This window comes from Hypomesus nipponensis, chromosome 3 (genome assembly GCF_054491055.1).
Source record: "Hypomesus nipponensis isolate SF chromosome 3, ASM5449105v1, whole genome shotgun sequence".
Classification (NCBI taxonomy): Eukaryota; Metazoa; Chordata; class Actinopteri; order Osmeriformes; family Osmeridae; genus Hypomesus; species Hypomesus nipponensis.
In genome coordinates, this window is record NC_140363.1 from 19697225 (window position 1) to 19722671 (window position 25447).

General features: G+C 53.4%; 1 protein-coding gene across 1 annotated transcript in view; it reads left to right on the forward strand.

Moving 5' to 3' along the window:
• Positions 1–25447, forward strand: part of LOC146300257 (ryanodine receptor 3) — a 51207-nt gene that overhangs the window by 12655 nt on the left and 13105 nt on the right. The window contains exons 16-55 of the mRNA XM_084682192.1: positions 1299–1402; positions 1569–1704; positions 2663–2849; positions 3328–3436; positions 3571–3691; positions 4159–4328; positions 4505–4725; positions 4847–4937; positions 6188–6328; positions 6833–6996; positions 7205–7283; positions 7554–7643; positions 7757–7906; positions 8004–8066; positions 8190–8265; positions 9362–9485; positions 9576–9691; positions 9845–9912; positions 10027–10148; positions 10250–10299; positions 10440–10500; positions 11044–11282; positions 11545–11626; positions 11802–11932; positions 12337–12651; positions 12795–13035; positions 13150–13237; positions 13330–13422; positions 14993–15163; positions 15464–15523; positions 17339–17473; positions 17578–17690; positions 19589–19685; positions 20773–20876; positions 22305–22356; positions 22446–22502; positions 22583–22682; positions 23230–23309; positions 25189–25265; positions 25373–25446. Coding sequence (XP_084538318.1) covers positions 1299–1402; positions 1569–1704; positions 2663–2849; positions 3328–3436; positions 3571–3691; positions 4159–4328; positions 4505–4725; positions 4847–4937; positions 6188–6328; positions 6833–6996; positions 7205–7283; positions 7554–7643; positions 7757–7906; positions 8004–8066; positions 8190–8265; positions 9362–9485; positions 9576–9691; positions 9845–9912; positions 10027–10148; positions 10250–10299; positions 10440–10500; positions 11044–11282; positions 11545–11626; positions 11802–11932; positions 12337–12651; positions 12795–13035; positions 13150–13237; positions 13330–13422; positions 14993–15163; positions 15464–15523; positions 17339–17473; positions 17578–17690; positions 19589–19685; positions 20773–20876; positions 22305–22356; positions 22446–22502; positions 22583–22682; positions 23230–23309; positions 25189–25265; positions 25373–25446 — 4752 coding nt within the window. The remainder of the gene's footprint in view (positions 1–1298; positions 1403–1568; positions 1705–2662; positions 2850–3327; positions 3437–3570; positions 3692–4158; positions 4329–4504; positions 4726–4846; positions 4938–6187; positions 6329–6832; positions 6997–7204; positions 7284–7553; positions 7644–7756; positions 7907–8003; positions 8067–8189; positions 8266–9361; positions 9486–9575; positions 9692–9844; positions 9913–10026; positions 10149–10249; positions 10300–10439; positions 10501–11043; positions 11283–11544; positions 11627–11801; positions 11933–12336; positions 12652–12794; positions 13036–13149; positions 13238–13329; positions 13423–14992; positions 15164–15463; positions 15524–17338; positions 17474–17577; positions 17691–19588; positions 19686–20772; positions 20877–22304; positions 22357–22445; positions 22503–22582; positions 22683–23229; positions 23310–25188; positions 25266–25372; position 25447) is intronic.

The following is a 25447-nucleotide window of genomic DNA, read 5'->3' on the forward strand; positions in this document are numbered from 1 at the left end:
GACCCCATCCTGCAGGCCTGCAGACACCCCTGACCCCATCCTGCAGACTGCAGACACCCCTGACCCCATCCTGCTGACTGCAGACACCCCTGACCCCATCCTGCAGACTGCAGACACCCCTGACCCCATCCTGCAGGCCTGCAGACACCCCTGACCCCATCCTGCAGACTGCAGACACCCCTGACCCCATCCTGCAGGCCTGCAGACACCCCTGACCCCAGACTGCAGACACCCCTGACCCCATCCTGCAGACTGCAGACACCCCTGACCCCAGACTGCAGACACCCCTGACCCCATCCTGCAGACTGCAGACACCCCTGACCCCATCCTGCAGACTGCAGACACCCCTGACCCCATCCTGCAGACTGCAGACACCCCTGACCCCAGACTGCAGACACCCCTGACCCCATCCTGCAGACTGCAGACACCCCTGACCCCAGACTGCAGACACCCCTGACCCCATCCTGCAGGCCTGCAGACACCCCTGACCCCAGACTGCAGACACCCCTGACCCCATCCTGCAGGCCTGCAGACACCCCTGACCCCATCCTGCAGGCCTGCAGACACCCCTGACCCCATCCTGCAGACTGCAGACACCCCTGACCCCATCCTGCAGGCCTGCAGACACCCCTGACCCCATCCTGCAGGACTGCGGACACAAACCATACTCACATGCCCACTGTATGAACATAACACTCTGTAAACAGAGCCTTTATGACAAACAAACCAATAGCTCACACCAGGAGGCATTACGTGGTTTGTGTGTGTGTGTGTGTGTGTGTGTCTCTGACAGGTTTGGAACAGGCAGTAATCCCTTAGGGATGACAGGATTGGTCCTTGAGCTGTGAGCCTGAATACATTATTGCCACACCTGATATTAAGGGTGCGTGAGTGTGAGTGTGAGTGTGAGTGTGTGTGTGTGTGTGGTGAGAATGCATCTGGGGGAGGGTGACTCATCTAGTCCAAAGGAAAAGGACATGGGTTTAATGACAGTCCAGCAGCTAGACTAAAGCATCGGGTGTAGAGTGATGATACTGCCCCCTGCTGGCTGGCCTGTAGAGTGACGATACTGCCCCCTGCTGGCTGGCCTGTAGAGTGACGATAGTGCCCCCTGCTGGCTGGCCTGTAGAGTGACGATAGTGCCCCCTGCTGGCTGGCCTGTAGAGTGACGATACTGCCCCCTGCTGGCTGGCCTGTAGAGTGATGATACTGCCCCCTGCTGTCAGGCTGACACAACTCTGCTTTCAGCACACCTGAACAGGTGTAGTAACTGGTGTGTGTGTGTGTGTGCCTCCCAGCCTCCCCAGCCATGAGAGGCTCCACCCCACTGGACGTGGCGGCCTCTTCAGTGATGGACAACAACGGGCTGGCCCTGGCCCTGGAGGAACCCGACCTGGACAAGGTGAAGGAGCCTTCCAACGCTTGCAGTCATTGTAAATGTCATATCGCTATTGCTTCATATAAATGAAATGCTAATGGGGACTCCTATGTATTGGTGCGTTGTGTGTGTGGTGTGTGTTTGCGTGGTGTGTGTGTGTGTTTGCGTGGTGTGTGTGTGTGTGAGCCAGGTGGTGACATACCTGGCTGGCTGTGGTCTCCAGAGCTGCCCCATCTTGCTGGATAAAGGATACCCAGACATTGGGTGGAACCCCATCGAGGGCGAGCGCTACCTCTCCTTCCTGCGCTTTGCTGTCTTTGTCAACGGTAGCACTCCCTGTCAGCTGGGTCCTGATGGAGACAGGGGGTGGAGGTCTGGGACAGGGGTGTCCTGATGGAGACAGGGAGTGGAGGTCTGGGATGGGGGGGTAGGGGAGAGAGGGGGTCTGGGATGGGGGGTAGGGGAGAGAGGGGTCTGGGATGGGGGGGCAGGGGAGAGAGGGGTCTGGGATGGGGGGGCAGGGGAGAGAGGGGTCTGGGATGGGGGGCAGGGGAGAGAGGGGTCTGGGATGGGGGGGCAGGGGAGAGAGGGGTCTGGGATGGGGGGGCAGGGGAGAGAGGGGTCTGGGATGGGGGGGCAGGGGAGAGAGGGGTCTGGGATGGGGGGGTAGGGGAGAGAGGGGTCTGGGATGGGGGGGCAGGGGAGAGAGGGGGTCTGGGATGGGGGATGAGGCTCCCTAATAGCTGGAGGTGTTTAGTCTCTGCTAGAGTTGCCTGTCAACCAGGGGGTTGGGTACTAGCAGCTCAGTGGAGATACTGGGAGCTGGAAACATCCCCTAGCTGGAACACTTGCACCAGCCATTAATTTGAATCCTGACAGTGATGGAGCAGAAAAAGTGGCGATACGTTGGCAAGCACTCTCTAAATGAGCCTTCTGTCTGGGCCTTGAGAGGGCTGGGGCTCTGGGGGGGAGAGCTGGGGGTGTTGCTGATGTCAGGGTAGTTTATGCTTTGTATGTGGTGTCATCCCACTTGCAGTTTTATGAGTCTTGAGTGTGTGTGTGTGTGTGTGTGGAGTCTGCTCGCAATGTGCCAGTATTGAATCTTCTGTATGTGTGTCTGCACCTCTCTGTGTGTGTATATCCCTGTGTGTGTGTGTGTGTGTGTATCCCTGTGTGTGTGTGTGGGTGTGTGTGTATCCCTGTGTGTGTGTGTGTGTGTGTATCCCTGTGTGTATGTGTATCCCTGTGTGTGTGTGTATCCCTGTGTGTGTGTGTGTGCTCCAGGTGAGAGTGTGGAGGAGAACTCCAGTGTGGTGGTGAAGCTGCTGATCAGGCGTCCGGAGTGTTTCGGTCCGGCCCTGAGGGGGGAGGGCGGGAACGGCCTGCTGGCTGCCATGAAGGAAGCCATCAAGATCTCAGAGAACCCTGCCCTCGACCTGCCCAGCGCCGCCCAGGGAGTCAGCTCAGACATGTGAGACCCCTGGGACACATGGCCAGCAGCCTGTTAGCATAGTTAGTGTAGCAGGTGGAGCAGGCGGAGTAGGTGGAGCAGGTGTAGAAGCGCTGCTCCCAATCTTCCCCATATTGGGATTTGAACTCAGGTCCTCTGACTTACAGCGTGGCTGCCAACACCGCTAACCAGCTGCGCCTTCGAAAAGTTAGCTTGATGGAGCGGGTGGACGGTACTGATACTGAGGAGTGAGCTTAACCATTTCAACTTGGTTGCATTAGCATAGTTAGCATAGTTAGCATAGTTAGTATAGGTAACACAGTTAGAATTGGGAGCATAGTTAGCATGTGTGGCATAGTTAGTATGTTAGTATAGGTAGTATAGTTAGCATAGGTGGCATTGTTTGCAAAGTTAGCATAGCACAGGCAGACAGCATGATGTTAGCTGGGTGTGTGGGCTTGTTTCCTGTGTGCTCGTGGTAACCCCCCTCTCTGTGCAGCTCTGGTGAGGATGAGGAGGAGGAAGAGGTGGTGCACATGGGCAACGCCATCATGTCCTTCTACTCTGCTCTCATCGACCTGCTGGGGCGCTGCGCCCCCGAGATGCACGTGAGTGACCCCCCCCTACACACACACACACACACACACTCTTCCACACTCACACACTCTCACACTGACACTGAGACCCCCCCAGCATGGGGTGTTGAGCAGAGCAGGGTGTGAGCAGCTCTCTCTCCCAGCAGCTGATAAACAAGGGGAAGGGAGAGGCCCTGCGTGTGCGAGCCATCCTGCGCTCCCTGGTACCCACCCAGGACCTGGTGGGAATCATCAGTCTGCCCTTCAAGATGCCCACCGTCAACAAAGGTGCTGACGCACACACACGCACACACACACACCGCAACATCTCAGATCTGTTATACTCTGGGAAACCAGACACACACACACACACCACCTTGTTAGTGAACACACACACTACCCTGCCTGCTCGCCAAGAACCCAACCACTCAGCCATGTGTGTTTGAGCATGTGTGTGTGAGCATGTGTGAGCCTGTGTGTGTGTGTGTGTGTGTGTGTGTGCACCTCCCCAGAAACTCTCCCATGCTACACTGCTCCTAATGAATACACATGGTTCTCTTAATGAGAAGAGACAGTGTGATGCACAGGCTTCCTTCTGAATGGGTCCTGGTCCAAGCAGAGTTAATAATACACCACAAAACACTGTTAATACGCCACAAAACATACAATTTGAAAAGAACCGAGACAAACACAAACCCCGCAGTTGTTCCTTGTCCTTTTGTCCCTCTGTCTCCTCTCCTTCCTCTGCGTTCCAGACGGGGAGGTGACTGAGCCAGACATGGCGGCCAGCTTCTGCCCGGACCACAAGGCCCCCATGGTGCTGTTCCTGGACCGTGTGTACGGCATCGAGGACCAGAGCTTCCTGCTGCACCTGCTGGAGGTGGGCTTCCTGCCTGACCTGAGGGCCTCCGCCTGCCTGGACACGGTAGGAGAGGCTGGGCTGGGGGGTGGTGGGAGGGTCTGGGCTGGGCCGGTCAGGGGGGTGGTGGGTGGGACTGGGCTGGGCTGGTTAGGGGGGTGGTGGGTGGGACTGGGCTGGTCTGCCTCAGCGTGACCACACGACCTCTACTGAGACTGTGACCTTTGTCCTCCCCCCTGCAGGAGGCGCTGAGCACCACAGAGATGGCCCTGGCCATGAACCGCTACATCGGCTCAGCCATGCTGCCCCTGCTGACTCGCTGCGCCCCGCACTTCTCTGGCTCAGAGCACTATGCCTCGCTGGTGGATTCCACCCTGCACACCGTCTACCGGCTGTCCAAAGGCCGCTCGCTCACCAAGGCCCAGCGCGACGCCATCGAGGAGTGTCTGCTGGCCGTGTGCAGGTGGGCAGCCCTCACCCCCTCACCCTGACACTGTCCTGCCTGGGTCCTGGGTCATGCTGAAGGTTAGCTGGTGGATGAACAGGCATGGAGCCTGGCTGTGACCTGTGACCTGTGTTCCCAGGTACCTGAGGCCCTCCATGCTCCAGCAGCTGCTGCGGAGGCTGGTGTTTGATGTTCCTCTGCTGACCGAGTACTGCAAGATGCCTCTCAGGGTGAGGAAGCAGCGCCTGTCTTTGTCTCTCCTGATGTCACTCTCTCTTCCTGCTCTCTCTCTCTTCCTGCTCTCTCTGTTCCTGCTCTCTCTCTCTCTTCCTGCTCTCTCTCTCTCTTCCTGCTCTCTCTCTTCCTGCTCTCTCTCTCTTCCTGCTCTCTCTCTCTTCCTGCTCTCTCTGTTCCTGCTCTCTCTCTTCCTGCTTTCTCTCTCTCTTCCTGCTCTCTCTCTCTTCCTGCTCTCTCTCTCTCTTCTATCTCTCTCTCATCCTACGCTCTCTCTTCTCTCTCTCTCTCTCTCTCTCTCTCTCTCTCTCTCTCTCTCTCTCTCTCTCTCTCTCTCTCTTCCTGCTCTCTCTCTCTTCCTGCTCTCTCTCTCTTCCTGCTCTCTCTCTCTCTTCTCTCTCTCTTCCTGCTCTCTCTCTTCCTGCTCTCTCTCTTCCTGCTCTCTCTCTTCCTGCTCTCTCTCTCTTCCTGCTCTCTCTCTTCTGCTGTTCTGCTTCTGCTCTCTGCTTCTTTCTGCCTTGTTCTGTTTCTCTCTCTCTCTCTGGGCTGTTGAGCAGCCTGGCTTCAGAGTCTATGGTACACTATAGGAGAGGTTGATTAAAGCAATGTTGACTGCTTTGCCCCAAGGGATTGTGGGAAGTGTAGTAACAGGTGACTGGCTTATGTCTGCCGGTACAGACATTTTCTGATGTTTAGCTCTTGTTTGTTGTGTGCACACCAAGGGACAAGATCATTAATTTCCCTCAGCTCTGCTTTGTTATATATCCTGTTTGAAATGTTTGGCTTGGGGCCAGACTGTTGTGTTCCAGCACACTGCAGCAGGTTGGTTCAGGATTCTCCTGCCCCTGCTGCCCCCGTCCTGCCCCCGTCCTGCCCCCCTGCTGCCCCCCTGCTGCCCCCCTGCTGCCCCCCTGCTGCCCCCCTGCTGCCCCCGTCCTGCCCCCCTGCTGCCCCCCTGCTGCCCCCCTGCTGCCCCCTGCTGCCCCCCTGCTGCCCCCCTGCTGCCCCCTGCTGCCCCCCTGCTGCCCCCCTGCTGCCCCCGTCCTGCCCCCCTGCTGCCCCCCTGCTGCCCCCTGCTGCCCCCCTGCTGCCCCCCTGCTGCCCCCCTGCTGCCCCCTGCTGCCCCCCTGCTGCCCCCCTGCTGCCCCCCTGCTGCCCCCTGCTGCCCCCGTCCTGCCCCCCTGCTGCCCCCCTGCTGCCCCCCTGCTGTCCTCCTCACCTGACCTTCACCCTGTGTCCTCCTCAGCTTCTGACCAACCACTACGAGCAGAGCTGGAAGTACTACTGCCTGCCGGTGGGCGGGGCCAGCAGCGGCTCCGCCTCCGAAGCTGAGCTGCTCCTCACCAAGAAGATCTTCTGGGGCGTCTTCGACTCGCTGGCTCAGAGGGTAGGACAACATCTGGAGAGCATGAATGAATGTTGGTGGTGGTCGGAGGGGCCGTAGGCGCTGATTAGCAGCCATTCTACTGTCAGTCTGCCCCAGGGCAGCTGTGGCTACAGGTGTAGCTTACCACCGACTCTGTAAGGTGACTTGGGCACCTCCAAATACATGTAAAGCGACTTTGAGTATTAGAAATAAAAAAACGAATTGTATATATACATATATATTACATCTGGAGAACATCTGGAGAACAACAGTTCTTCTTCACCCCCTTGGTGGTCATCAGAACGCCACAGCTCTCCTCAACCAATCCCAGACTGACATCACCCGTACACAACAACAACAACACACAGCACTGCCTTGATGATATTCTCTCAAGTTTTTGATCAAAATACCTATAAAAATATATGTTTGATCCTCACCTAGACCAGATCCACAACATAGTTCTGTCAGTCAAGGTCTCTCCCTCTCCCTCTCTCTCTCTCTAACACATCTCTCCCTTTCGGATAGAAGTATGACCCCGACCTCTTCAAGATGGCCATGCCCTGCCTCAGTGCGATCTCTGGGGCCCTGCCCCCCGACTACATGGAGCCCTGGGTCTGCGGCGGCCTGGAGCAGCCTGTGTCTGTGGACGCCCACGGCAGCTTGGACCCCAGGCCCATCAACACCTCCAGGTGGGCTGCTGTGAACAGCCGCACCGCAGACAGAACTCACCAGCTGGTGTCATCTGCCTCACTTACCCCCCTGCGTACAGCCCCTGTCCTCTGATGTCGTACACAGGGCTTTTATTCATGTCAATTACTATGTAAATGTCCATCCCCCCTGTAGGGCTGATTTCCCTCCTTGGGTAGGTGAGTGATTGTTTACGGTTGTTCCCTGCAGCATATCTCTCCCGGAGAAGTTGGAGCACGTTGCCAACAAGTATGCTGAGCACTGCCATGACAGATGGGCAGCAGAGAAGGTAGGCCAGGGAGGAGCCCTGCTTCACAGGTTACATTAGATGATCTCAGATGCAACTGTGAAGGATGCACAGCCATCTCTGGCTCCATTAGTTTGGGGCGTAGAGAAGATCCCACTTTGGCTGAGCAAACTATTTATAATTTGTTTTTTTACATTTACTTTCTTTTTGGGAACTTTAATCTTTCCTCTTGGTGTCCTTTCTGATATTGTAGTTAGTAGATGTTTGTAACTGCTGGGCTGGAAGTATGGAGACTGTGTGGGTTCTCCTCAGGTTCTGCTGGGCTGGAAGTATGGAGACTGTGTGGACGAGAAGGCCAAGACCCACCCTCAACTCAGGACCTATAAAGGACTCACAGAGAAGGTGCCACACCCCAAAACCACACCCTCATCATCTCCCACCCCAGCAGCAGCTACCAGGACAGGTGAGGTGACCCACAGCAGGGCTGACTTCCACTTCTCCCCGGTGTTCTCCAGGAGAAGGAAGTCTACAGGTGGCCAGTGAGAGAGTCACTGAAGAGCATGCTGGCTGTAGGCTGGAGCATCGACAGGACCAGGGATGGAGAGACCACGTCTCTGCAGAGGGAGAGTGAGAAGTTGAGGAAGATCTCCCAGACCTCCTCCCAGGTACAGCTCTGGAGCTGCTGGGGCAGTTCCTACTGGGACTCTGCATTCAGCTAAATGCCTCCCAGTGTTAACCAGTGTTTATCTGGAATCCTGGCAGGCGAATGGATTCTACCCAAGCCCTCTAGACACCAGCAGCGTGGTTTTGTCTAAAGAACAACAGGTGAGCGACCTGGCATGGTGTTGGTGTTGAAGTGTTTGTCTTCTAAGAGAGTGCTGAACTGCTACGTTGTGTTGAATCTTGTCTCCATGATGTGGGTGTGTCTTAACCTTCCTCTGTGTGAAGGCCATGGTGGAGGTGGTGGCAGAGAATCATCACAACATCTGGGCCAAGAAGAAGAAGACGGAGCTTGGAAGCAGAGGTGATTCTACATCTAGCACACACACGTCCATGTGCTGTCTGCTGATGAGAGTGAGACCAAACAAACCGATCACAGAGCCGAGGAGCTGCTCTACTGCACCATCTGCTGTCAGCCACCACCCTTCTCACCTGAGACACGACCTCCTCACCAGTCACACTGGGCACGAGAGCTGTCACTAGCACTAATGTCATTCAGATGGGTCTTTCTTCGTCATCTTTGATATTTGAAATCATCATTATTCCTGCACATTAGAGTGTATTTGGCAGCCAGTACAGAGCTGTGTGTGTGTGTGTCTGTGTGTGTGTGTGTGTCTGTGTGTGTGTGTCTGTGTGTGTGTGTGTCTGTGTGTGTGTCTGTGTGTGTGTGTGTGTGTCTGTGTGTGTGTGTGTCTGTGTGTGTGTGTGTGTCTGTGTGTGTGTGTGTGTGTCTGTGTGTGTCTGTGTGTGTGTGTGTGTCTGTGTGTGTGTGTCTGTGTGTGTGTGTGTGTGTCTGTGTGTGTGTGTGTCTGTGTGTGTGTGTGTGTGTGTGTGTGTGTGTGTGTGTGTGTGTCTGTGTGTGTGTGTGTGTGTGTGTGTGTGTGTGTGTCTGTGTGTCTGTGTGTGTCTGTGTGTGTGTGTGTGTCTGTGTGTGTGTGTGTGTGTGTGTGTGTCTGTGTGTGTGTGTGTGTGTCTGTGTGTGTGTGTGTGTGTGTGTGTGTGTGTGTCTGTGTGTGTGTGTGTGTGTGTCTGTGTCTGTGTGTGTGTGTGTGTGTCTGTGTCTGTGTGTGTGTGTGTGTCTGTGTGTGTGTCTGTGTGTGTGTGTGTGTGTGTCTGTGTCTGTGTGTGTGTGTGTGTGTGTGTGTGTGTGTGTGTGTGTGTGTGTGTGTGTGTGTGTGTGTCTGTGTGTGTGTGTGTGTGTGTGTGTGTGTGTCTGTGTGTGTGTGTCTGTGTGTGTGTGTGTGTGTGTGTGTGTGTGTCTGTGTGTGTGTGTGTGTGTGTGTGTGTGTGTGTGTGTGTGTGTGTGTCTGTGTGTGTGTGTGTGTGTGTCTGTGTGTGTGTGTGTGTGTGTGTGTGTGTGTGTGTGTGTGTGTGTGTGTGTGTGTGTGTGTGTGTGCCAGGTGGAGGCAGCCACCCCCTGCTGGTGCCCTACGACACCTTAACCACCAAGGAGAAGGCTCGGGACCGCGACAAGGCCCAGGACCTCCTCCGCTTCCTACTGCTCAACGGATACACTCTCACACGGTGGGTGCCTGTGTTTGTACATGTGTGTGTGTGTATGTGTGTAGTACATGGTAGTTAGTGTAACCTCCATGTACCCTGATGGCTCTGTAGAGGACTGAAGGACCAGGACCAGGACTCGTCCTCCCTGGAGAAGAGGTTTGCTTACAAGTTCCTCAAGAAGCTCCTGAAGTATGTTGACTCGGCCCAGGAGTTCATCGCCCACCTGGGTAAGACCCGCCCTCACTAGCACACCTCACATCCACCTGTTCAGGTTAGACAATGTTGGATTAAATAATCAAAGTAAAGCTTGCCCTGTCTAGATCTGTCCTGTTTAGAAGCTTCCAGTGTAGCTCTTCTAGAACTTTCTGAACTCCTTCCAGAGGCCATGGCGTCCAGTGGGAAAACTGACAGATCACCTCATGAGCAGGAAATCAAGTTCTTTGCCAAAGTGAGGAAGTGCTGAAGATGGTCAACACAGTACTGAATATCATTAACCACCCCTGAATATGAAGAGAAGGGTCGAGTCAGATGTGGCCCTAACCCTAACCCCTGTCGCCCCCAGGTCCTCCTGCCTCTCATAGACCAGTACTTCAAGAATCACTCTCTCCACTTCCTGTCATCCCCCAGCCTGGCGCTGAGTAGCAGTGGCTATGCCTCCAACAAGGAGAAGGAGCTGGTGACCAGGTGCCCTCTCAATCTGATCACCTCTGATCTGTTCCCTCTTCTGTTCTCTGTACCTCTTCATCTGATCTGTCCATTGTCCTCTCTCTGCTTCCTGTTTCCAGCCTGTTCTGTAAACTGGCAGCTCTTGTCAGACATAGGATTTCCCTCTTTGGTAAGGAGTAATGCCTGCATGAATGGAGGGAGGCAGGGAGGGATGGGTATGGATGGAGGGATGGGTATGGATGGGTGTATCACACTTAGAACATGTTTTGTCAGCCGTATCTGCTTCCATAACTGTGTGTCATCTTGCAGGTAGTGACTCAACCTCTATGGTCAACTGTCTTCACATCCTGGCACACACCCTGGACACCAGGTGGGTCACACTCACACATGGGAAGTAACACAGTACAAATACTCTGCTCTGTTTTAGGCTTCTCTGTTGTCCCCTCCCCTCTCCTCCTCTCCTTTCACTGAGTGTGTGAAACAAAGTTTCCCCCCAAAGGTTTGGGTGTCCCTGCTCTCTGCATCTAACCCTAACCCTCTCAAGACGTTCATCACAGCTTTTACAACAGTGTTGGCATTCGTGGACGATAGGGAGCCATGTAAAAAGGGACAAGCTTATCTTGTTAATGCATCACACCATCTAGGGTGTCATATTATTTAATTATGTTGCTACACTGACAACCTAACCTTGAATCTAAATCAACCAAATACAATGCATAAATCATGGGAATTTCACCTTTGGGCGGTCAAAGTGATCAAGCAGATCTCATATTACACAGCCAAAGGCTCCTGGGAAGTATGTGAATCATGTCATCGCCCATCCAAGCCTCTCCTGATTGGAAATTGCATCGTCCTTTGCATACTGTTCATCCATTGGCTCATCAGTAATCCTGCGTTCTGTGTCGTCCAATAGGACGGTGATGAAGTCAGGCGCAGAGCTGGTGAAGGCGGGCCTGAGGACGTTCTTCGAGAACGCGGCAGAGGATCTGGAGAAGACCCTGGGGAACCTGGAGCTGGGCAAGTTCACACACTCCCGCTCCCAGATGAAGGGTGTGTCTCAGAACATCAACTACACCACCGCGGCCCTGCTGCCCATCCTCACCGCCCTGTTCCAGCACATCTCCCAGCACCACCTGCAGCTGGACCTCATCTGTGAGTCACTGCAGCACACAGCACTATGAAGGGGGTTCACACTGCAGCACACAGCACTATGAAGGGGGTCCACACTGCAGCACAATGAAGGGGGTCCACACTGCAGCACACAGCACTATGAAGGGGGTCCACACTGCAGCACCATGAAGGCGGTCCACACTGCAGCACTATGAAGGCGGTCCACACTGCAGCACACAGCACCATATTCTTGTTACAGTACCTTACAGAAACAAATGCTAAAGCAGCTGTCTGTTTCTCACAGTGGATGACGTGCAGGTGTCCTGCTATCGTATCCTGACCAGTCTTTATGCTCTCGGGACTGGAAAGAACATCTATGTTGAGAGGTACTCTTTAAATCTTGGTCAGTTTGAATCAGGGGGCAGAGAATTCAAATGGTTGCATATTTGCCTGTGCTGTGTGTTCAATGCCCCAGTCATTTGCACCTGACTTGGCATAAAAAATATAAAATGCCCATAGTGCCAGCCTCCCCAGCCCTCCCCTGTTGTGCTCTGCCCCCAGACAGCTGCCCGCCCTGGGGGAGTGTCTGGCCACCCTGGCCGGGGCCATGCCTGTGGCCTTCCTGGAGCCCCTGCTCAACACACACAACCCCTGCTCCGTGTTCAGCACCAAGACGCCCCGCGAACGAGCCAGTAAGAAGCCCCTCACTCACACACACACACACTCACACACACACTCACTCACACTCACTCACACACACTCACTCACTCACTCACTCACTCACTCACTCACTCACTCACACACACACTCACGCACACACACACACATACACTCACTCACACACACACACACACACACACACACACTCACTCACACAACACACACACACACACTCACTCACACACTCACTCACACAACACACACACACACACACACACTCACTCACTCACACACTCACTTACACTCAAACTCACACACACACACACCTCTAAAGGTGCTTATGTTCACACACAAACACAGTCCAGATAGTGTTTGTGCTTGGTAGTTGAGTGTCCACCTTGTGAGCCGTGTGGAGCATGAGGCTGTCTGTGTCCAGTGCTAGGCATGCCTGAGTCTGTGGAGGACATGTGTCCAGACATGCCACGCCTGGAGGTGCTGATGAAGGACATCAACGACATGGCCCAGTCCGGAGCCCGCTACACGGAGATGCCCCACGTCATCGAGGTGGTGCTCCCCATGCTGTGTAACTACCTGTCCTACTGGTGGGAGAGGGGCCCTGAGAACCAGGACCCTGGGGGCTGCTGCAGCACTGTCACCTCCGAGCACCTCAGCCTCATCCTGGGGAACATCCTCAAGATCCTCAACAGCAACCTGGGCATCGACGAGGCCTCCTGGATGAAGAGGATCGCAGGTGGGCTGGAGGGTTGGCTGGGGGGGTCGGCCGCGGGTCAATAAACCCCCCTTGGGGACCTCCTCTGTGTGACCTCCTTAAAGGAGACCATGTCTGTCATTCTCAGCATCTTAACTTAACTCTCTGAATGTCTGTGTGTGTAGTGTACGTGCAGCCAATCATCAGCAAGGCCAGAGCTGACCTGCTGAAGAGCCACTTCCTGCCCACGCTGGACAAGCTGAGGAAGAAGACAGTGAAGGTGGTGTGTGAGGAGGAGCAGCTGAAGGCGGAGGGGAGGGGAGACACCCAGGAGGCAGAGCTGCTCATCCTGGATGAGTTTGCCGTGCTCTGCCGCGACCTGTATGCCTTCTACCCCATGCTCATCCGATATGTGGACAACAACAGGTGAGGCTGGGGAACTCTGGGAAATTGAGTTCTTGAGTGGTGAAGGATGGAGATGGGAACATGACAGGCTGCTGACAGGCCATGTGTTCAAAGGACTCACCTCTCCTCCTGCAGGTGTCGTTGGCTGAAGGAGCCGGATGATGACTCCAATGAGCTTTTCAGAATGGTGGCAGAGATCTTCATCCTCTGGTGCAAATCACACGTAGGTTTGCTTCTTAATCTTTAGACACACTGTCTAATTTATGATATCACAATAAAAAGTATGAATGCAATTTCTCATTGTTTTTTCCTCAGAACTTCAAAAGGGAAGAGCAGAACTTCGTGGTTCAGAATGAAATCAACAATCTGTCCTTCCTGACTGGGGACAACAAGAGCAAAATATCTAAGGTACGGAGGAATACCTCCTCTCCTTTCCTCTCTTCTCCTTTCCTCTCTTCTCCTTTCCTCTCTTCTCCTTTCCTCTCTTCCCCTCTTCCCTCCCTCTCCTCTCCTCCTCTCTTGTTTACAGAAGTAGTTAGAGAAAAATGTACATTGTCTCATTGCCCTGTGCCATAAGAAACAAACATTTATAGAACAAGCTGCGATACCATCACCTACCATTAGCACACCACACACACACTCACCCCACACACACACACACACACACACACACAGCACAGCACAGCACACACCACACACAGCACACACACACAGGATTTCAGTAGGTTCTGTTGGTTGCTTGATAGCTTGTTTGTTTTTAGCTCATAAAAACCAGTGCCATCATGTGATCATGTTGTGTTAGACATCCATCCTCTCCCTCAATCAGCTGTTTGGAAGCAGTCATAGTGCATGTGCCGCAGTCAAAGTGCATGTGCAGCAGTCATAGTGCATGTGCAGCAGTCATAGTGCATGTGCAGCAGTCATAGTGCCTGTGCAGCAGTCATAGTGCCTGTGCAGCAGTCATAGTGCATGTGCAGAAGTCATAGTGCCTGTGCAGCAGTCATAGTGCATGTGCAGCAGTCATAGTGCATGTGCAGCAGTCATAGTGCCTCTGCAGCAGTCATAGTGCATGTGCAGCAGTCATAGTGCCTGTGCAGCAGTCATAGTGCATGTGCAGCAGTCATAGTGCCTGTGCAGCAGTCATAGTGCATGTGCCGGGTCTTACCTGAATGCTCCAATGCAGGAAAGGACAGGCAAAAGCGTGCTGTGCTGCATATTTAATAAATGTTCATTATTATCAGCCAATCATTCATGGCCATTGCCCCTATTCGTCGCCATGTCTGACATCCTAACTAGCGCCATCAGTCACTCCCAGATGGGTGTGGCACCTCCATTTCCATTGCAGTTCTGTTGATGAAGGGCGTGTGTGTTGTTGATGAAGGGCGTGTGTGTTGTTGATGAAGGGCGTGTGTGTTGTTGATGAAGGGCGTGTGTGTTGTTGATGAAGGGCATGTGTGTTGTTGATGAAGGGCGTGTGTGTGCTTACCTCCTCTTGTACAGTCCTTCCTAATGAAATAAGAGCTCAGTCTGTTACAGGAACAGTGAGCTCATGCTGCCTGCAGCCCATAGCTTGATCTGAATGCTTCACTGGCTCACATTCGAGCATGTGTGCAGATTTTGCTGGTGCTGCAAACACTGGCTGACTGTACTGTGCTGCTTGAGCCTTACTGGGGCTCCATGTGTGGGCTCTTATTGTGAAAGTAGCTCTGGAGAAATAGTCTGTCAAGGTGTTCTCATTTGAAAGATGGATGGAACTGCTCAGAGCCAGTGTGTGTATTATAGAGTATTGTAGCTGTCTGTCAATTTGGGCGAATAAACACAAAAGGATGCAAAGCGAAAATTTGCGCAATTTGGCTTCATTTGCGAAAATAATTAGCTTTGAGTTTGGTGTGAACACGGCATTAAAGTGCACCTTGTCTGATGTCCAGCCTATGACAGTTCCAGTGTGCTTCAGGGAGGTGTGTTGTGTCGGGGGCAGGCAGGGGGGCAGGACCAGGAGAGGAAACACAGGAAACGCAGAGGGGAGTTCTACTCCGTCCAGACCTCGCTGATCGTGGCGGCGCTGAAGAAGATGCTGCCCATCGGCCTCAACATGTGTACCCCTGGAGACCAGGAGCTCATCTCTCTGGCCAAGACCCGCTACGGCCTGGTGAGGCTGCCTGGGGCTGGGGCTGGGGTTAGACTGGGCTGGGGCTGGGGTTAGACTGGGCTGGGGCTGGGGTTAGACTGGGCTGGGGCTGGGGTTAGACTGGGCTGGGGCTGGGGTTAGACTGGGCTGGGGCTGGGGTTAGACTGGGCTGGGGCTGGGGTTAGACTGGGCTGGGGCTGGGGTTAGACTGGGCTGGGACTGGGGTTAGACTGGGCTGGTTTGGGGTTTAGGTTCCCACAGCTTACCTAACTGACATGTGAGGCTCGCTGAGTGAGGTCTGTGTGTGTGTTCTCTTCACAGAAAGACTCAGACGAGGAAGTCAAGGAGCACCTCCGACAGAACCTGCACCTGCAGGTGAAGGTCAGTGGACCAGTATTCTGTTACAGTGTGGTAAACACAGTCTGATAGACAGTGTGGTAAACACAGTCTGATAGACAGTGTGGTAAACACAGTCTGATAGACAGTGTGGTAAACACAGTCTGATAGACAGTGTGGTAAACACAGTCTGATAGACAGTGTGGTAAACACAGTCTGATAGACAGTGTGGTAAACACAGTCTGATAGACAGTGTGGTAAACACAGTCTGATAGACAGTGTGGTAAACACAGTCTGATAGACAGTGTGGTAAACACAGTCTGATAGACAGTGTGGTAAACACAGTCTGATAGACAAAGTCTGGTAGACAAAGTCTGGTAGACACAGTGTGGTAAACACAGTCTGATAGACAGTGTGGTAAACACAGTCTGATAGACAAAGTCTGGTAGACACAGTGTGGTAGACACAGTCTGATAGACAGTGTGGTAAACACAGTCTGATAGACAGTGTGGTAAACACAGTCTGATAGACAAAGTCTGGTAGACACAGTGTGGTAGACACAGTCTGATAGACAGTGTGGTAAACACAGTCTGATAGACACAGTGTGGTAGACACAGTCTGATAGACAGTGTGGTAAACACAGTCTGATAGACAGTGTGGTAAACACAGTCTGATAGACAGTGTGGTAAACACAGTCTGATAGACACAGTCTGATAGACAAAGTCTGGTAGACACAGTGTGGTAAACACAGTCTGATAGACAGTGTGGTAAACACAGTCTGATAGACAGTGTGGTAAACACAGTCTGATAGACAAAGTCTGGTAGACACAGTGTGGTAGACACAGTCTGGTAGACACAGTGTGGTAGACACAGTGTGGTAGACACAGTCTGGTAGACACAGTGTGGTAGACACAGTCTGGTAGACACAGTGTGGTAGACACAGTCTGGTAGACACCGTGTGGTAGACACCGTGTGGTAGACACAGTCTGGTAGACACCGTGTGGTAGACACAGTCTGGTAGACACAGTCTGGTAGACACAGTCTGGTAGACACCGTGTGGTAGACACAGTCTGGTAGACACCGTGTGGTAGACACAGTCTGGTAGACACCGTGTGGTAGACACAGTGTGGTAAACACAGTCTGATAGACAGTGTGGTAAACACAGTCTGATAGACAGTGTGGTAAACACAGTCTGATAGACAGTGTGGTAAACACAGTCTGATAGACAAAGTCTGATAGACAAAGTCTGGTAGACACAGTGTGGTAAACACAGTCTGATAGACAGTGTGGTAAACACAGTCTGATAGACAAAGTCTGGTAGACACAGTGTGGTAGACACAGTCTGATAGACAGTGTGGTAAACACAGTCTGATAGACAGTGTGGTAAACACAGTCTGATAGACAAAGTCTGGTAGACACAGTGTGGTAGACACAGTCTGATAGACAGTGTGGTAAACACAGTCTGATAGACAGTGTGGTAAACACAGTCTGATAGACACAGTCTGATAGACAAAGTCTGGTAGACACAGTGTGGTAAACACAGTCTGATAGACAGTGTGGTAAACACAGTCTGATAGACAAAGTCTGGTAGACACAGTGTGGTAGACACAGTCTGGTAGACACAGTGTGGTAGACACAGTGTGGTAGACACAGTCTGGTAGACACCGTGTGGTAGACACAGTCTGGTAGACACAGTCTGGTAGACACAGTCTGGTAGACACCGTGTGGTAGACACAGTCTGGTAGACACCGTGTGGTAGACACAGTCTGGTAGACACCGTGTGGTAGACACAGTGTGGTAGACACAGTCTGGTAGACACAGTCTGGTAGACACAGCCTCATCATCCCCTCCCCTCCCCAGTCAGAAGACCCTGCTGTGCGCTGGCAGCTGAACCTGTACCGCCACGTGGTGGTGAAGAACGGAGGACCTCCAGACCCAGAGAAGACTGTGGAGAGAGTCCAGAGCATCTCTGCTGCCGTCTTCAACCTGGAGCAGGTCTGCTCTCCTTACTCCTCCTCTCAGGAACCTTCTGGAAGCTCTGTCAGTGATTACTGTGGTGTGTGATAGTGTGCTTGCTGTGTGTGCCGGGGCGGCGCTAGGTGGAGCAGCCGCTGAGGTCTAAGAAGTGTGTGTGGCAGAAGCTGCTGTCCAAACAGCGGAAACGAGCTGTGGTGGCCTGCTTCCGCATGGCTCCTCTCTACAACCTGCCCAGGTACCCTCTGCTGCACCTCCTCTGTCTCTCCCCCTCCTTCACCTCCTCTGTCTCTCCCCCTCCTTCACCTCCTCTGTCTCTCCCCCTCCTTCACCTCCTCTGTCTCTCCCCCTCCTTCACCTCCTCTGTCTCTCCCCCTCCTTCACCTCCTCTGTCTCTCCCCCTCCTTCACCTCCTCTGTCTCTCCCCCTCCTTCACCTCCTCTGTCTCTCCCCCTCCTTCACCTCCTCTGTCTCTCCCCCTCCTTCACCTCCTCTGTCTCTCCCCCTCCTTCACCTCCTCTGTCTCTCCCCCTCCTTCACCTCCTCTGTCTCTCCCCCTCCTTCACCTCCTCTGTCTCTCCCCCTCCTTCACCTCCTCTGTCTCTCCCCCTGCTTCACCTCCTCTGTCTCTCCCCCTCCTTCACCTCCTCTGTCTCTCCCCCTCCTTCACCTCCGCTGTGCTCTCTAACGAGGTCCTTCCACTCCCAGCGAGTGTAGCAGAGGTGAATTTCATAAGGTCCCTCCTTCTCAGTATAAATAGTCCACCCGTGCCAGTGAAGAGCTAGCTTTTCTGTGGCGTAGTTGGTTTGTAGTCACGCTTGTAGGTCAGAGTGCCCGGGTTTGAAGCCCGGTGTGGGTAAAGATCTGGAGGAAGCTAAACTGACGGGCCGCGCCACCTCAGCTGGCACACTCACAAAATAGAGCTAATGAAACACCAGCAGAGGAGGCCATGAGCGTTTAGCGTGTAGTTTTTCTTCTCAGTGCTAGCCTGGCTACCTAGTTGTCTCCACATCCCAACTCTCACGATGCTTCTGCTGGGCTCTGACCGTGTATTAATGTGAAGTTTCCCACCCCCACTCTGTATGACAAATGTCTTGCCTGGGGGCTGTTATCGAGGAATAGGAGAAGGACAGTAGCAATTTCATGCCCAGATGCACTGTAACTCAGTCACAGAGCGCTAGGAGGGAAGACAGGCGGGAGGGGGAAAACAATTATGTACAACCTGGGGGCGGCCATCTTGAATGTGCTCTCAGCTGTCGCCTGGCGATGAGATGACTCATTTGAGCAAGTGATTGGCTGCCTTATGGGACGAGGCTTTGCGTTATATTAAGATAAGAATACACAGGGCTACTACTTGCGCTGAGTCGTGACAGGAAGGCAGAAATGATGGTTCTGTGTATTTTGTTAGTTATGCCTGGAACTGTATATCTTTGTTGTGAAAGGTCTGTGCTCTTCTCATTCCCTAGCTCATCTATCTTCAGCTCATGTGTCTTCTGCTGTAATCTGTATAGCTGACACACTCCCATTCTCTGCTCTGCTCTGTCCTGAATGTAACCACTGGACCTCCCCTCAGGCACAAAAATAATAATTACTTCCTCATCGCCTACCAACGTTTATGGCTGGAAAAAATGTATGAGAAGTCAGACTGTGACAGTCTGCTCTCCATGCTGACGGTAATGTGATGCCTGGAGAACGTGTTCTCTCCTGCTGACCCTCCGCCTGACCCTGACCCTGACCCTGCCCTCTCCCTGCCCTGACCCTGCCCTGACCCTGCCCTGCCCCTGCTCCAGCCGTGTGCTGGGACCGTAGCTAACTCCCACACTCAGTGTTCTCAGTGGCATTTCGACTGGTCGGCCTGAATCTGAACATCTCTTGTAGCATTGACTGTGTGTAGCCTCCATTCATATACTAGGCTACTTCTATATTTGTTAGATCTTATCTTTGTTTTACTGTATAACCGATATGACCTAAATATATCTGCACCTCAAGGTGACCAGTTGGATTTGCCAGTGTCCTGTACTAACCAGTATTAACTAGTGTGCCCTCCTCCTCTCTCCACCTCTCTCCTCCTTCTCCCCCTCCCCCTCCTCTCTCCTCCTGCTCCACTGCCCTGCTCCTGTCCCTCCTCCTCCCCAGGCATCGTTCTATTAACCTCTTCCTCCTGGCCTATCAGAGAATATGGATAGAGACAGAGACCTACTCTTTTGAAGAGAAGCTAGTTCAGGACCTGGCAGTAAGTAACGTGGTACCCACTGCTCTGTGTTCCTGTGGGGGGGACCCCTCCTGTCCTCACCTCCAGTGTCCTGCTCCAGCAGCCTGGCCGGGGCTCTGGGCTCTGGGCGTCATGTTCTGCTGTGGCTCAGTGTCGCTCTACCGGTGTGTTTGTGCTGCTGTTAGACTGACGCCCCTAGAGGTCGTGCATGACATCAGCCGTGATGTCAGAGCCTGTAGCTGTGTGTTTGTGTTGTCCTGAAGCCACGCCCCCTTCCCCACAGATGAGGCAGTATTCAGAGCTCATGCTGCAGTTACTGACGACAGTCATGGAAGGCATGCTGTCTCTACTCTGACTTTTCTGCTCTCGCTTACATGCCTTTTGGGGAATTTGTTGTTCTGAAAGCTTTTTAAGGGGGCCTTAAAAGGTCTGCTTTTTTTTCTAACTTTGTTAGAGAGATTCTCTCCCCCCAAAACATCTAAGAACCTTTTTGTAAAGATCATGCATAACTGCTGAAATAGTTGTCCAGAGACAACCCAGTGATGTAGGTTGATGAGGGTCGACTGTAGCTGACTCAGACCAGGTCATGACAGAGTAGGCTGGGCTAACAAGCATGCTGCCATCACACCACACTCACCTGAACCCTGAGCCATCTGGCTGCTTTGTGTATGTTCACCCGTGTGTGTTAGTGTGTGTGTGTGTGTGTGTGTGTGTGTGTGTATCCGCATGCTCCGCTAGATATCCCATACCTTAATCTATCCGAATCATGTGAAACTGATGTGTGTGTATATGTCATGTACTGCACAGAGCAAGCATGTCCTGTTGGGGCTCAGTGACATGCAGTGGAATGTCATCTTTGGTATATCTGCCTCTTCTCATGTAGTCTCAGAGGCATGGACAGAACTGTGGTGTCCATATCGACCGACGGACAGAAACACACCAAATGTTGCTTCTGTCCTAGCCTTTTACTTCACTACCTTTTACTTTCAATGTGACTTATGTGTGTTGAGTGTAATATAAAACCTAGAAGGCTCAGCGCTCAGGGTGGTGTGGTGGCAGCTGAGAGGGCTGGTCTCACGGTGTGCTGATGTGGGCGTGTGTCTAACAGAAGACACAGCTCGAGGAAGAGGAGGAGGAGGAGGCAGACAAACAGCCAGACCCTCTTCATCAGCTCATCCTGCATTTCAGTCACAACGCTCTCACTGAGTGCAGGTAAACACGCGTCTCTCCTAGTGGTGGCTTCTTTATCTGTCCTTGTGTTTTCCCTAACCATAACCTCTCCACCCCTTCATATCATTATCATTCTAACCATAACCTCTCCACCCCTTCATATCATTATCATTCTAACCATAACCTCTCCACCCCTTCATATCATTATCATTCTAACCATAACCTCTCCACCCCTTCATATCATTATCATTCTAACCATAACCTCTCCACCCCTTCATATCATTATCATTCTAACCATAACCTCTCCACCCCTTCATATCATTATCATTCTAACCATAACCTCTCCACCCCTTAATATCATTATCATTCTAACCATAACCTCTCCACCCCTTAATATCATTATCATTCTAACCCTAACCATAACCTCTCCACCCCTTAATATCATTATCACTCTAACCATAACCTCTCCACCCCTTAATATCATTATCATTCTAACCATAACCTCTCCACCCCTTAATATCATTATCATTCTAACCCTAACCATAACCTATCCACCCCTTTATATCATTATCATTCTAACCCTAACCATAACCTCTCCACCACTTAATTTCATTATCATTCTAACCCTAACCATAACCTCTCCACCCCTTAATATCATTATCATTCTAACCCTAACCTATCCACCCCTTAATATCATTATCATTCTAACCATAACCTCTCCACCCCTTCATATCATTATCATTCTAACCCTAACCTATCCACCCCTTAATATCATTATCATTCTAACCCTAACCTATCCACCCCTTAATATCATTATCATTCTAACCCTAACCTATCCACCCCTTAATATCATTATCATTCTAACCCTAACCTATCCACCCCTTAATATCATTATCATTCTAACCCTAACCTATCCACCCCTTAATATCATTATCATTCTAACCCTAACCTATCCACTCCTTAATATCATTATCATTCTAACCCTAACCTATCCACCCCTTAATATCATTATCATTCTAACCCCCCCCCCCCAACCCGAACCCCCTCTAGCACTTGGAAGTTGGGCGAACCAGGAAAATGTACCCACAATGTCAAGTGTTTCTTTGTTCATTGTCATTGTGTGGATTTTGGTTCCCTTAAGGGTTGTAAACCAAGGCTACTCTCACACACACACATGCACACGTACTAATACATACAGACACTCACACATGCTCTCACACACACACACACACACACCTAGCCCTGCACTGCCAGTCCATCTGTGCTGTGTAATATTGCTGGAGCTTCCCTTAACAGATAAAGTGTTTCCTTAACTAAATCACTGCTGGAATGTTCCTGCCCTGTCAGAAGAGCCAGCGTCTCACTGTCATGTGTCACGTAGCTGAGACAAAGCACCTCAGACATCACTAGACAGCTGGTGTTCACTTCACAGTCATGTCTGATCTCATCCACTGTGTGTTGTGTTTCCAGCTCGTTGGAAGAGGATCCTCTGTATATTGCGTATGCAGACATGATGGCCAAGGTACACACAACAAGGTTGTTGTTCAGATGTGGTCTGCGTTGGTGCTCAGCCCTCTCACCAGCTGACCCCTCTCTGCTCTTCTCCCCCAGAGCTGTGCTGAAGACGAGGAGGAGGAAGAGGAGGAGGGGAAAGAGAAAACCTTTGAGGTTCAGAAACATTTTCCAGATCTGTATTCTGGCTGGATGAGCAGGTATTGACAGACGTGCCTGTGGTGTTTGTTGTGCAGGAGAAGGAGATGGAGAAGCAGAAGACGTTGTACCAGCAGGCCAGACTCCACGACAGAGGGGCCGCTCAGATGGTGCTGCAGATGATCAGCGCCAGCAAAGGTACAGGAGGACGCCCACACACACCGTTTGTCTATGTTTAGCATTCTTTTGGGGATCCTGGTCTCCAGGGTAGTAAAGCAAGCTCCAGGGTAGTAAAGCAAGCTCCAGGGTAGTAAAGCAAGCTCCAGGGTAGTAAAGCAAGCTCCAGGGTAGTGTAGTAAAGCAAGCTCCAGGGTAGTAAAGCAAGCTCCAGGGTAGTAAAGCAAGCTCCAGGGTAGTGTAGTAAAGCAAGCTCCAGTGTAGTAAAGCAAGCTCCAGGGTAGTAAAGCAAGCTCCAGGGTAGTGTAGTAAAGCAAGCTCCAGGGTAGTGTAGTAAAGCAAGCTCCATGGTAGTAAAGCAAGCTCCAGGGTAGTAAAGCAAGCTCCATGGTAGTAAAGCAAGCTCTAGGGTAGTAAAGCAAGCTCCAGGGTAGTAAAGCAAGCTCCAGGGTAGTAAAGCAAGCTCCAGGGTAGTAAAGCAAGCTCCAGGGTAGGGGATCCTGGTCTCAAGGGTAGCAAGGCCACACCATCATTGGTCCAGTTTTAGTGACTTCTTGTTGTTTCCCAGGTCGACTTGGTCCAATGGTGACCTTCTCCCTCCAGCTGGGCATCTCCATCCTGAACGGAGGCAACATACTGGTGCAGCAGGTAACCCTTCCACCATGCTGGTGCAGCAGGTAACCCTTCCACCATGCTGGTTCAGCAGGTAACCCTTCCACCATGCTGGTGCAGCAGGTATCCCTTCCACCATGCTGGTGCAGCAGGTAACCCTTCCACCATGCTGGTGCAGCAGGTAACCCTTCCACCATGCTGGTTCAGCAGGTAACCCTTCCACCATGCTGGTTCAGCAGGTATCCCTTCCACCATGCTGGTGCAGCAGGTAACCCTTCCACCATGCTGGTGCAGCAGGTAACCCTTCCACCATGCTGGTGCAGCAGGTAACCCTTCCACCATGCTGGTGCAGCAGGTAACCCTTCCACCATGCTGGTTCAGCAGGTAACCCTTCCACCATGCTGGTGCAGCAGGTAACCCTTCCACCATGCTGGTGCAGCAGGTAACCCTTCCACCATGCTGGTTCAGCAGGTAACCCTTCCACCATGCTGGTGCAGCAGGTAACCCTTCCACCATGCTGGTGCAGCAGGTAACCCTTCCACCATGCTGGTTCAGCAGGTAACCCTTCCACCATGCTGGTGCAGCAGGTAACCCTTCCACCATGCTGGTGCAGCAGGTAACCCCTTCCACCATGCTGGTGCAGGGGTACTACTCTGTCAGACCCCCCAGACCCTCCAGACCCCCCATGCCCTCCAGACCCCCCAGACCCTCCAGACCCCCCATGCCCTCCAGACCCCCCAGACCCTCCAGACCCCCCAGACCCCCCAGACCCTCCAGACCCTCCAGGCCCCCCAGACCCCCCAGACCCTCCAGACCCCCCATGCCCTCCAGACCCCCCATGCCCTCCAGACCCCCCCAATGCCCTCCAGGCCCTCCAGACCCCCCATGCCCCCCAGACCCCCCAGACCCTCCAGACCCCCCATGCCCCCCAGACCCCCCATGCCCTCCAGACCCCCCAGACCCTCCAGACCCCCCATGCCCTCCAGACCCCCCAGACCCTCCAGACCCCCCAGACCCCCCAGACCCTCCAGACCCTCCAGGCCCCCCAGACCCCCCAGACCCTCCAGACCCCCCATGCCCTCCAGACCCCCCATGCCCTCCAGGCCCTCCAGACCCCCCAGACCCCCCAGGCCCTCCAGACCCCCCAGACCCTCCAGACCCCCCATGCCCTCCAGACCCCCCAGACCCTCCAGACCCCCCAGACCCCCCAGACCCTCCAGACCCTCCAGGCCCCCCAGACCCCCCAGACCCTCCAGACCCCCCATGCCCTCCAGACCCCCCATGCCCTCCAGACCCCCCCAATGCCCTCCAGGCCCTCCAGACCCCCCATGCCCCCCAGACCCCCCAGACCCTCCAGACCCCCCATGCCCCCCAGACCCCCCATGCCCTCCAGACCCCCCAGACCCTCCAGACCCCCCATGCCCTCCAGACCCCCCAGACCCTCCAGACCCCCCAGACCCCCCAGACCCTCCAGACCCTCCAGGCCCCCCAGACCCCCCAGACCCTCCAGACCCCCCATGCCCTCCAGACCCCCCATGCCCTCCAGGCCCTCCAGACCCCCCAGACCCCCCATGCCCTCCAGACCCCCCAGACCCTCCAGACCCCCCATGCCCTCCAGACCCCCCAGACCCTCCAGACCCCCCAGACCCTCCAGACCCCCCATGCCCTCCAGACCCCCCATGCCCTCCAGACCCCCCATGCCCTCCAGACCCCCCATGCCCTCCAGGCCCTCCAGACCCCCCAGACCCCCCATGCCCTCCAGACCCCCCAGACCCTCCAGACCCCCCATGCCCTCCAGGCCCTCCAGACCCCCCAGACCCCCCATGCCCTCCAGACCCCCCATGCCCTCCAGACCCCCCATGCCCCCCATGCCCTGCTGTGTTCTCTCTTTAATCCTCCCTTTCCTCTCTCACAGAAAATGCTGGACTACCTGAAGGAAAAGCGAGACGCTGGGTTTTTTAAGAGTTTATCAGGACTGATGCAGTCTTGCAGGTGAAGCACAGAACACATAGTCTTACTGTACCTGGAATCGTAACATGTTCTGTACCTGAAAGTATGAGATGAATCCACGCCTGCTGTATTTCTGTCCAAACTCCCAGTGTCCTGGACCTGAACGCCTTTGAGCGTCAGAACAAGGCAGAGGGTCTGGGCATGGTGACGGAAGAGGGATCAGG